A 12,301-nucleotide genomic window follows, 5' to 3' on the forward strand; every position below is an offset into this window, starting at 1 on the left:
ACTGGAATTCGAGAGTAGGAAAAGGGAGAGAAGGAAACATAGTGGGTGAATATGGATTGGGGGAGAGAAATGAAAGAGGAAGCCGTCTGGTAGAATTTTGCACAGAGCATAACTTAGTCATAGCTAACACTTGGTTTAAGAATCATATAGAAGGTTGTATACATGGAAGAATCCTGGAGATACTAGAAGGTATCAGATAGATTTATATAATGGTAAGACAGAGATTTACGAACCAGGTTTTAAATTGTAAGAGATTTCCAGGGGCAGATGTGGACTCTGACCACAATCTATTGGTTATGAACTGTAGATTAAAACAAGAAATTGCAAAAAGGTGGGAATTTAAGGAGATGGGACCTGGATAAACTGACTAAACCAGAGGTTGTACAGAGTATCAGGGAGAGCATAAGGGAACAATTGACAGGAATGGGGGAAAGAAATACAGTAGAAGAAGAATGGGTAGCTCTGAGGGATGAAGTAGTGAAGGCAGCAGAGGATCAAGTAGGTAAAAAGACGAGGGCTAATAGAAATCCTTGGGTAACAGAAGAAATATTGAATTTAATTGATGAAAGGAGAAAATATAAAAATGCAGTAAATGAAGCAGGCAAAAAGGAATACAAACGTCTCAAAAATGAGATTGACAGGAAGTGCCAAATGGCTAAGCAGGGATGGCTAGAGGAAAAATGTAAGGATGTAGAGGCTTATCTCACTAGGGGTAAGATAGATACTGCCTACAGGAAAATTAAAGAGTGACACTTGTATGAATATCAAGAGCTCAGATGGAAACCCAGTTCTAAGCAAAGAAGGGAAAACAGAAAGGTGGAAGGAGTATATAGAGGGTCTATACAATGGCGATGTACTTCAGGACAATATTATGGAAATGGAAGAGGATGTAGATGAAGATGAAATGGGAGATACGATACTGCATGAAGAGTTTGACAGAGCACTGAAATACCCGAGACGAAATAAGGCCCTGGGAGTAGACAACATTCCATTAGAACTACTGACTGCCTTGGGAGAGCCAGTCCTGACAAAACTATACCATCTGGTGAGCAAGATGTATGAGACAGGCGAAATACCCCCAGACTTCAAGAAGAATATAATAATTCCAATCCCAAAGAAAGCAGGTGTTGACAGATGTGAAAATTTCCGAACTATCAGTTTAATAAGTCACAGCTGCGAATTCTTTACAGACGAATGGAAAAACTGGTAGAAGCCGACCTTGGCGAAGATCAGTTTGGATTCGGCAGAAATGTTGGAACACGTGAGGCAATACTGACCCTACGACTTATCTTAGAAAGTACATTAAGGAATGGCAAACCTACATTTCTAGCATTTGTAGACTTGGAGAAGGCTTTTGACAATGTTGACTGGAATACTCTCTTTCAAATTCTAAAAGTGGCAGGGGTAAAATACAGGGAGCGAAAGGCTATTTACAATTTGTACAGAAACCAGATGGCAGTTACAAGAGCCGAGGGACATGAAAGGGAAGCAGTGGTTGGGAAAGGAGGGAGACAGGGTTGTAGCCTCTCCCCGATGTTATTCAATCTGTATATTGAGCAAGCAGTAAAGGAAACAAAAGAAAAATTTGGAGTAGGTATTAAAATCCACGGAGAAGAAATAAAAACGTTGAGGTTTGCCGATGACATTGTAATTCTGTCAGAGGCAGCAAAGGACTTGGAAGAGCAGTTGAACGGAATGGACAGTGTCTTGAAAGGAGGATATAAGATGAGCATCAACAAAAGCAAAACGAGGATAATGGAATGTAGTTGAATTAAGTCGGGTAATGCTGAGGGAATTAGATTAGGAAATGAGACACTTAAAGTAGTAAAGGAGTTTTGCTATTTGGGGAGCAAAATAACAGATGATGGTCGAAGTAGAGAGGATATAAAATGTAGACTGGCAATGGCAAGGAAAGCGTTTCTGAAGAAGAAAATTTTGTTTACATCGAGTATAGCTTTAAATATCAGGAAGTCGTTTCTGAAAGTATTTGTATAGAGTGTAACCATATATGGAAGTGAAACGTGGACGATAAATAGTTTGGACAAGAAGAGAAAGGAAGCTTTTGAAATGTGGTGCTACAGAAGAATGTTGAAGATTAGATGGGTAGATCACATAACTAATGAGGAAGTATTGAATAGAATTGGGGAGAAGAGGAGTTTGTGGCACAACTTGACAAGAAGAAGGGACCGGTTGGTTGGACATATTCTGAGGCATCAAAGTATCACAAATTTAGCATTGGAGGGCAGCGTGGAGGGTAAAAATCATAGAGGGAGACCAAGAGATGAATACACTAAGCAGATTCAAAAGGATGTAGGTTGCATTAAGTACTGGGAGATGATGAAACTTGCACAGGGTAGAGTAGCATGGAGAGTTCCATCAAACCAGTCTCAGGATTGAATACAACAACAACATGGTTTTGATGTTGTAGTGTTTTATCATATGTTTTGGCAAGGTGAATATGCTGATATCTGTGACTAGTAATCATTTGTCAACACCCTTTCTACAAATTTTCGAACATGGGCAGAGTTTTCGCTGCCATTGTGTGTTTTTGTAGCTGTTAGTATTCATTTGCTTGGTGGTATGTTTGTCTGAGTGAGGCTTGCAAGTTTGACGTGTATTTGGCGTTTGCGGTGTTTGGTCTCTCTCTCTCTCTCTCTCTCTCTCTCTCTCTCTCTCTCTCTCTCTCTCGTGCCCCAGTCCTGCAAACACACACACACACACACACACACACACACACACACACACTCTTCAAACTTGCGTGCCTCACCCGACAAACATGCCACGAAACAAATGAATAACACACAGCTACAACAACATGTAATCATGGCAAGAACTCTGCCCATGTTTGAAAATTCGTAGAAAGTGCATTGTAAAATGACCATAAGTCACAGAAATCAGCGTACTCACCGCGCTAAAACATATAAGAAAACACTACGTCAAAGCCGTAAGCTACACACAAAAAAGTGTGATATATACTCATTTCTGTTCGTAAATGCATAATAAGCAGAGAAATAAAAATTAAGTTTTGCTGTTTGCAGATAACAAGTTGTAGATTGTGTAGCAGACTAGCTACAGACGTAAATACCCAATAGCTTCATGTAAGGTATGTAAACTAAGACATACAGCCACTCTTTCACCAATTAAGTTACAGCTGTAATTAGAATTTTAGACATAATGTAATAAACAAAACATTGCATCGTATTGTTAATACATATCTCATCTGTGAACTGTAAGCAAATGATGTATTACTCGTTTATAATTGTGAATATTTTGTACGAAAAGTTTCTCTAAATGTTAATATCTAACAAAAATTTTACAGTAATAAAATAACCCACTGAAGATAGCACAAAAAGTGCTGAAACATGTCTGGGTAAAATGAAACTGAAAAGGTGTCTCGCATAAGACAGAATTCCTCATCCTATTTTCATAGCAAGCACAGACATAAGAAGAACTGCAACACCATAAGATGAATATCCAGAATGACGGTTGCTCTTGGGGTTGATGCGACGTTCAGCACCTTCATAAAGACAAAACTGCATTGTCAGTTAGAGTTTTATCTGTAAGGTTGTACATCGTCCATCTACAAAGTTTATCTTCTAACATTTCTTTCTGCAGAAAATGGTCTGTGAATCAATGAAATGTTCCAATCTGACATGCTGTGTCATATTGTCGCTTTCAGTCTGAGAATGCCTAAGTTTATCTGTTTTAGTTGTACTTAAATATAGTAATGTTCCTTTGTTCATATGTCTTTATTGTGTTGTATCCATTTCAAATATATTCTTTTTCTTTCCTTTTTCAGTGAAAGCAATGAAATTGATATTGCTCCAAATACTCGTGTGGGGACTAGGCGCTATATGGCACCAGAGGTTTTGGATGAAACCCTTGATACAACAGCTTTTGAAGCTTTTAAGATGGCTGATATGTACTCATTAGGCCTTGTTTTTTGGGAAATGTGCCGGAGGTGTGTTACTGGTAACAAACACACTGCAGCAGATGACTATCAACTGCCTTACTATGATTGTGTTCCAAGTGACCCATCATTTGAAGATATGCATACAGTTGTCTGCATAAAGAAGATCCGTCCCATTATATCAGAGAGGTGGTACTCTGATGAAGTAAGTTCATTTTTGTTGGAGTACTGTGCTACAAATAATGATGTGACTAAAGGCAACTAGAGCCACTGTGTGTCCATTGATATACACCTCTGTAAAGACTTCAAACTCCTTCCTCCATCACCTCTTTACAGTTCTTGTGTCATTCCAATGAGACACACTGAGTGTCACTGTTGATGCCACTTCCTTTTAAACAAAAATCCCTGTACACATAACATTAATGTGTGTATCTTTCTCAACCTACTGCCAAACCCAATGTCACCTCATTCCTTGTGCATATCTCCAGTTGTACCCTTTACCCATACTTAAACCTACACCTGTGTTGAAGTGAAGATAAAGATGCAAACATGCACACATCTGATTATCTGACTGTGCACTTGAGTGTCAGCACTTTCTCTACACGGCCTTTATGCATACTGTTCTTTTAATTTACTTCCTTACATCTTCATTGGTTTCAGTAGTTTATTTTTTGACACCTCGACACTTCCAAAAACAACGCTGTACAAACCCGTTTATGTGGCTGTAGAACCTGATGATGATGTACTATTTTGGAAGCAACAAATTAAAGAACTTTGTCTTGTATACTCAAACAATAGAAAACCCAGGATGGAACAATGAAAGTATAAAAAGGATAGACTGCTACTCACTATATGGCGTCAATGCTGAGTCAAAGATAGGCACAACAAAAAGACTGTAAAACATGTAAGCTTTTGACCAAAAGGCTTCTTCTCCATTAGACCAAGAGCGAGAGTGTGTGTGCGTGAGTGCACAAGAGAGAACGCGCGCACCCCCAACACACACACACACACACACACACACACACACACACACACACACACACACTCTGTGTCTTTGGCTGCTAAGGCCAGACAATTAGTTGTTTATTCATTATTATGAGTTTGTTACATTGGCAACTTCAGTTAGTACTTTCTCTGCAATTAGCTAAAAGGCAACACTAGCTCGACAAGTGCCTCCCTCCCCCTCCTCCCACCTGCACCATCCCCCCTCTGTCCCCCTTATCGTTCTCCCTCTCCCATCTCTCTTTACCCCCACCCCTTTTTCCTTCTCCCCTCATCCCAACTATCCCCCTCCTCCCCTCTCCCCACCGTCCCCTCTCTTCTCCCCTTCCCCCTCTCCCCCTTCCCCCTCTCCCCCTCTCCCCCTCTCCCCCTCTCCCCCTCTCCCCCTCTCCCCCTCTCCCCCTCTCCCCCTCTCCCCCTCTCCCCCTCTCCCCCTTCCCCCTCTCCCCCTCTCCCCCTCTCCCCCTCTCCCCCTCTCCCCCTCTCCCCCTCTCCCCCTCTCCCCCTCTCCCCCTCTCCCCCTCTCCCCCTCTCCCCCTCTCCCCCTCTCACCCTCTCACCCTCTCACCCTCTCACCCTCTCACCCTCTCACCCTCTCACCCTCTCCCCCTCTCCCCCTCTCCCCCTCTCCCCCTCTCCCCCTTCACCCTTCACCCTTCACCCTTCACCCTTCACCCTTCACCCTTCACCCTTCCCCCTCTCCCCCTTCACCCTTCCCCCTTCACCCTTAGCCCTCTCCCCCTTCCCCCTTAGCCCTCTCCCCCTTCCCCCTTAGCCCTCTCCCCCTTATATGGTACAAGGTGTGATTTTTCACAGAGACCTCATCCTTCAAACTGATGAGGAACTTCGGGACAATCTCGGACGGCGGGGTGTTCACTTTGTTCGGCGTGTTCAGAAGGGTCCTAAAGATAATCGTATTGATACTGGTGCCTTTATCCTGGCCTTTGAAGGGGATACCCTTCCTGAGAAAGTTAAGATTATGGTCTATCGCTGTGATGTGAAGCCGTACATCCCACCTCCTATGCGGTGTTTTAAGTGCTTGCGTTTTGGCCACATGTCTTCTCGCTGTACCCAGGACCCTCTCTGTGGTGACTGTGGACGTCCACTCCATGAGGGGAGTCCCTGTGTTCCCCCTCCTGTATGTGTAAATTGTCATGGTAGTCATTCTCCACGTTCAGCAGATTGCCCAGTCTATAAGAAAGAAAAAAAGATACAGGAGTATAAGTCTCTTGATCGTTTAAGCTACACAGAGGCCCGTAAGAAATATGCACGATTGCACCCTGTGTCCATGACATCTAGTTACGCCTTGGTTACATCTTCATCCCTTCCTCCCCCTTCCTTACCCCCGTCCCGGACCCCTCTCCTTCCCCCCTCCCCTGCGGCTCCCACACCTTCTCCTCTGGGCGCCGCTCCCCCTCCCCAGCCGGAGAAGTGTCCCACTCCTTCGGCGTCTGCCGGTCAAGGGCGCCTCTCCCGGGATGCCCCTTCCCGGCACCTTCCAGGTCAAAGGTCTGCTGCAGCGCGGCGACCGCGAGAGCCGCGGTCTATCGGCCCCCAGGTCGCCCGGTCTCTTTCTGTTCCTGATCTTGCTGCAGCTGGCTCCATTATGCCACACAGCCCTCCTCGATCTCAGCCTGAAAAGAAGAAGAAACATAAGTCCCGGGACAAAGAGCCTCTGGTGTCACCGGAGGGCCCTTCCCCGGCTTCACAACCGGATTCTGACCTGTCGTTTATGGATGTCGCCCCCTCCTTGTCGGTGACAGGTGGGGACCCGGCGGTATGACTGGATTTAGCGTGTTCAGCCCTCATTTAAACCATCGTTCTGTGGTTCTCCAATGGAATTGTAATGGCTACTATCGTCACCTTCCGGAATTGAAATCCCTTCTTTCGTCCTACTCAGCAGCTTGTGTGGTTCTCCAGGAATCTCATTTTACTGATGCTCACTCACCGACCCTCCGTGGGTTCCGTGTTTTCTGTCGAAATCGGGTCGGACCCTTGCGGGCTTCTGGTGGCGTTTGTACGTTGGTCCGTACAGACATTGCTAGCACGTGGATTCCTCTCCAAACTACATTGGAAGCAGTTGCTGTTAGGGTCCACTTAGACTCTGCAGTCACAGTATGCAATCTTTATCTCCCTCCTGACAGGACTCTTACACCTGCTGCCTTAACCACCCTTCTTCAGCAACTTCCTCCTCCCTTCTTCCTCCTTGGGGATTTTAATGCTCATCATCCTTTGTGGGGCAGTGCCTTTCCATCTAGACGAGGTCTTCTTATCGACCAATTTATTGCAGACCACGACCTGTGCCTTCTTAATGATGGCTCCCCTACTCATTTCAGTGCTGGTCATGGTACCTTTTCTGCCATTGATCTTTCTCTTTCTTCTCCCTCTCTCCTCCCTTCATTACACTGGTCGCCACACGACGACCTTTGTGATAGTGACCATTTCCCGTTGATTATCACGCTCCCTTCCCGCTCCCCGATGGAGAGGTTACCTCGTTGGTCTTTCCACCGCGCCGATTGGCCTCTATATACTGCACAGGTCGAGTTTTCTCCCTCTTTGTCGGGTTGTATTGATGACGTCCTACGTGACGTGTCTGACGCGATTGTTCGCGCTGCTAACCTTGCTGTCCCGCGCTCATCTGGACAATTTCGTCGTCGGCAAGTCCCGTGGTGGAGTACGGCCATTGCCATTGCCATCCGTGATCGCCGTCGAGCTTTGCAACACTTTAAGAGGCACCCATCTGTAGCCAGCCTTTCTACCTTTAAGCGCCTTCGCGCTAAAGCCCGTTATTTAATCAAACAGAGCAAGCGGATATGTTGGGAACGATTCGTTTCTTCCCTTGGTTCCACTGTCCCTCTGTCACGGGTATGGGCTACACTTCGCTCTCTCCAAGGTTGCCATCGGCAGTCCACACTCCCAGGCCTTCACCTCCCAGATGGCATTTGTACGGACCCATTAGTTCTCGCAGAACATCTTGCGACCCATTTTGCAGTGGCATCAGCGTCGGCCTCCTATCCAGCTGCTTTCCTTCATCAAAAACAGCAGGCTGAAGCTGTCACCTTATGTTTCACCACTTGTGAGTCAGAATCTTACAACGAACCTTTCACTGAATGGGAATTTCTTTCTGCTCTATCTGCTTCTCATGATACGGCTCCTGGCCCAGATTCCATTCGTAACCAGCTGCTTCAACATCTCAGTGCTCCACAACGGCACCATCTTCTTCGGGTGTTTAACCGTATCTGGCTCCAGGGTGACTTCCCTTCTCAGTGGAGGGATAGCATTGTGGTTCCTGTCCTTAAGCCTGGTCAGAACCCCCTATCTGTTGACAGCTATCGGCCAATTAGTTTGACCAATGTTGGTTGTAAGTTACTTGAACGGCTGGTAGCCCGTCGGCTCACTTGGGTCCTCGAATCTCTGGATCTATTGTCCCCTTACCAGTGTGGCTTTCGAGAGGGACGATCTCCAATCGATCATTTGCTTCGCTTGGAATCCGCAGTTCGGCAGGCTTTTTCCCAGCGCCGCCATTTGGTTGCAGTGTTTTTTGACCTTCGCAAGGCCTATGACACGGCCTGGCGCCATCACATCTTACTAACCCTTCATCAGTGGGGTCTTCGGGGCCCACTCCCGATTTTTATCCGCCAGTTCCTGATCCATCGGTCATTCAGAGTTCGAGTTGGTACTGCTTTTAGTTCTCCACGGACCCAGGAGACGGGCATCCCACAGGGTTCTGTCTTGAGTGTCCTTCTTTTCCTCATTGCTATCGATGGACTTGTGGCCTCTGTCGGTCCCTTGGTCGCCCCTGCCCTGTATGTGGATGATTTCTGCATTTGGGTTAGTTCCTCCTCGATGCCATCTGCAGAACGGCAGCTCCAGGTGGCTATACGGCGTGCCTCTGCATGGACCCTCTCCCACGGGTTTCAATTCTCTCCTTTAAAATCGCGGGTGGTCCACTTCTGTCGCCGTACTACGGTCCACCCTGATCCAGAGCTCTATCTCGCTGCACAAAGATTGCCTGTGGTTCCACAGTTTCGTTTCCTAGGTCTTCTTTTCGACAACAAGCTCACTTGGCTGCCCCATATCAGACTCCTGAAGGTAGGATGTTTCCGTAAACTCAATGTCCTTCGCTTCCTTGCCCACTCCTCCTGGGGTGCGGACCGTTCCCTCCTCCTCCGTCTTTATCGTGCTCTAGTTCTGTCACGTTTGGACTATGGTTGTCAAGTTTATGGTTCAGCTGCTCCTTCCACGCTGCACGTGCTGGATCCAGTCCACCATCGTGGTATCCGTTTGGTCACCGGTGCCTTCCCTACTAGCCCTGTTGATAGTCTCCTGGTTGAAGCTGGGATCCCCCCCCTTTCTGTTCGGCGGTCCCAGCTTCTGGTGTCTTATGCCCTTACTATCCGTTCTTCTCCCGCTCATCCTTCCTATTCTATCCTATTCCCAGACCATGGACGTCGCCCGCCTGACTCCCGCCCTCGGGCGGGTTTACCGGTTGGGCTGCGCCTTGCGTCTCTTACCCGTGATTTTCGGCTTCCTTCTTTGTCCTGTCTTCCTCGCTCCCTCCCCTCCACCCCTCCTTGGTTAGTTCCTCGGCCTCGAATTCGGATGGATCTCCGCCGCGGTCCGAAAGATTCCATCCCCCCGGTGGTGTTCCGTTCCTTTTTCCGCCAAATTTTATGGGAGTTTCGGGATGCTGTTGTTTTTTACACTGATGGCTCTAAATCTGCTGATCATGTTGGGTATGCCTTCACGTCCTTTGTTGGAACGGAAAATCATCTACTGCCACCCTCATGTGGGGTGTTTACTGCGGAATTGATGGCAATTTCCCGGGCCCTTACCTTTATTAAACAATCCCAACACAACCGCGTTTTGTTATGTACGGACTCGATGAGTGGCCTTCTTGCTATTGACTGGTGTTTTTCGCGCCATCCCTTGGTCTCTGCCATCCATGACCATCTCGCTGATCTTCACCGTGCTGCTTGTTCCATTGACTTCCTATGGGTCCCGGGCCATGTGGGTATCCCGGGTAATGAGCTCGCTGATCGTTTGGCTGGGGGAGCAGTTACTTACCCCCCGTTTTCTGTAACCCCTCCTGCAGCGGATTTACGGCTTCACATCAAATCCCACTTTGCACAGTCATGGGCAATTCTTGGGAGGCTACTCCACTGTCTAATAAACTTCGTGCCATTAAGGTGAATACAGGCCCATGGCGTTCTTCCTTTAGCCTCTCCCGCAAGGACTCGACCACACTGTGTCGTCACCGCATTGGCCATACCAGGCTGACCCATGGTTTCCTTTTGCGTGATGAGCCACCCCCGCTATGTGGTTGTGGAGCCTTCCAGTCAGTGGCCCACATTTTGGTTGAATGCCCCCTTCTTTTGGCTCTGCGTGCTAAGTACAGACTCCCCCACACTTTACCTTTGATGTTGGCTGACGATTCCCGGATGGTCTCTCTGGTTCTAGGTTTCCTCCGGGAGAGTGGTTTTTATTCTCAGTTTTAAAGTTTTTAATCTCCCTCTGGTGTTGGGGCAGGGCGTGAGTGTTTGGGTGTCTCCCACTGTAGGCAGTGTTCAGAGATTCCCGATTCACCTCCCTGACCGGAATCCTCTTTTCTTTCCCTTTTACTCTGTTTTTACCCCTTCTTTTTAAGGCTTGGTTAGTTTTTTCTATTCCCATACGTACTTTCTGCATTATAGCAGTTGTACCTTTTAAGTCACAGGTGGTCTTGCCTATGCTGTTTCAGCATAGTGTTGGGTTCGTTCTCTTGCCAACTTCCCTCATTTGTTTTTACTAATGACAACGTGACTGCCCTTTTACGTTTCCCCTTTATCCGTTTTATTTTTCTGACTATACTGAGATGTCCCGTTAGCAGAATGGAGTCTATTTGAAACAAGGGACTGATGACCTTGCTGTTTGGTCCCTTTAACCTCAAACAACCAACCAACCAACCAACCTCTCCCCCTTCCCCCTTAGCCCTCTCCCCCTTCCCCCTTAGCCCTCTCCCCCTTCCCCCTTAGCCCTCTCCCCCTTCCCCCTTAGCCTCTCCCCCTTCCCCCCTTAGCCTCTCCCCCTTCCCCCTTAGCCCTCTCCCCCTTCCCCCTTAGCCCTCTCCCCCTTCCCCCTTAGCCCTCTCCCCCTTCCCCTTAGCCCTCTCCCCCTTCCCCCCCTTAGCCCTCTCTCTCTCCCCCCTTCCCCCTTAGCCCTCTCTCTCTCCCCCCCTTCCCCCCATCTCTCTCTCTCTCTCTCTCCTCTCTCTCTCTCTCTCTCTCTCTCTCTCTCTCTCTCCCCCCCCTTCACCCAATATCTCTCTCTCTCTCTCTCTCTCTCTCCCTCCCCCCTTCCCCCAATCTCTCTCTCTCTCCCCCCCCCTTCCCCCAATCTCTCTCTCTCTCTCCCCCCCCCCTTCCCCCAATCTCTCTCTCCCCCCTTCCCCCCAATCTCTCTCTCCCCCCTTCCCCCAATCTCTCTCTCCCCCCTTCCCCCAATCTCTCTCTCCCCCCCCTTCCCCCAATCTCTCTCTCCCCCCTTCCCCCAATCTCTCTCTCCCCCCTTCCCCCAATCTCTCTCTCCCCCCTTCCCCCCAATCTCTCTCTCCCCCCTTCCCCCAATCTCTCTCTCCCCCCTTCCCCCCCCTCTCTCTCTCTCACTCTCTCTCTCTTCCCCCCATCTCTCTCTCTCCCCCCCTCTCTCTTACCCCCCCCTCTCTCTCTCTCTCTCTCTCTCTCTCTCTCTCTCTCTCTCTCTCTCTCTCTCTCACCCCTCTCTCTCTCTCTCTCTCTCTCTCTCTGTCTCTCTCCCCCCCCTTCCCTCTCACCATCTCTCTTCTCCCCCCCCTTTAGATTTTTTCATACAGTTTCACAAACACACTCACTTTTTCAGGGTATTTTTTTTTCTTCCACCTATCCGTCACCTGGTTTCTTTTTGTTTCTTTACATCTCATCTATTTCTGTGTATATAAGTATTTCTCTTATCCAGTTCGCTGATTTCTGTCTATCGTATTTCTTTTGGTGTGGAAAACAGTCTGTTTCTTATCCTTCTACAGATCTTCTCAGTGCTTTCTATCTATTTGGTTCACATTTCACCCTCGACTATCACCTCCATAGTACATGTGAAACTAACGGTATCATCTGTTTTGATTGTATAACAACGATACCAATCAATTATTGACAAAATTATTTAATTGGATAGATAAAAAAAAATGTACTCACCAAGCGGCGGCAGAACACGCTGGTAAAAAGTCTGTTGTGATTGGCAAGTTTTCAGAGCCAGTGGCTCCTTCTTCGGGCAGAAGGCTGAAGGGGAAGGAAGAAGTGTGAAGGAAAAGGACTGGAGAGGTCTAGGAAAAGAGGCAGATTTTGGAAAGTCACACAGAACCGTGGGTCAGGGGAGACT

General features: G+C 47.6%; 1 protein-coding gene across 1 annotated transcript in view; it reads left to right on the forward strand.

Annotated features, from left to right (window-relative positions):
- The window catches only part of LOC124777311 (bone morphogenetic protein receptor type-1B), a 188,811-nt gene that overhangs the window by 171,632 nt on the left and 4,878 nt on the right, over window positions 1-12,301 (forward strand). The window contains exon 7 of the mRNA XM_047252665.1: window positions 3,800-4,115. Coding sequence (XP_047108621.1) covers window positions 3,800-4,115 — 316 coding nt within the window. The remainder of the gene's footprint in view (window positions 1-3,799; window positions 4,116-12,301) is intronic.

The sequence above is a fragment of the Schistocerca piceifrons genome, chromosome 2 (assembly GCF_021461385.2).
Source record: "Schistocerca piceifrons isolate TAMUIC-IGC-003096 chromosome 2, iqSchPice1.1, whole genome shotgun sequence".
Taxonomy (NCBI): domain Eukaryota; kingdom Metazoa; phylum Arthropoda; class Insecta; order Orthoptera; family Acrididae; genus Schistocerca; species Schistocerca piceifrons.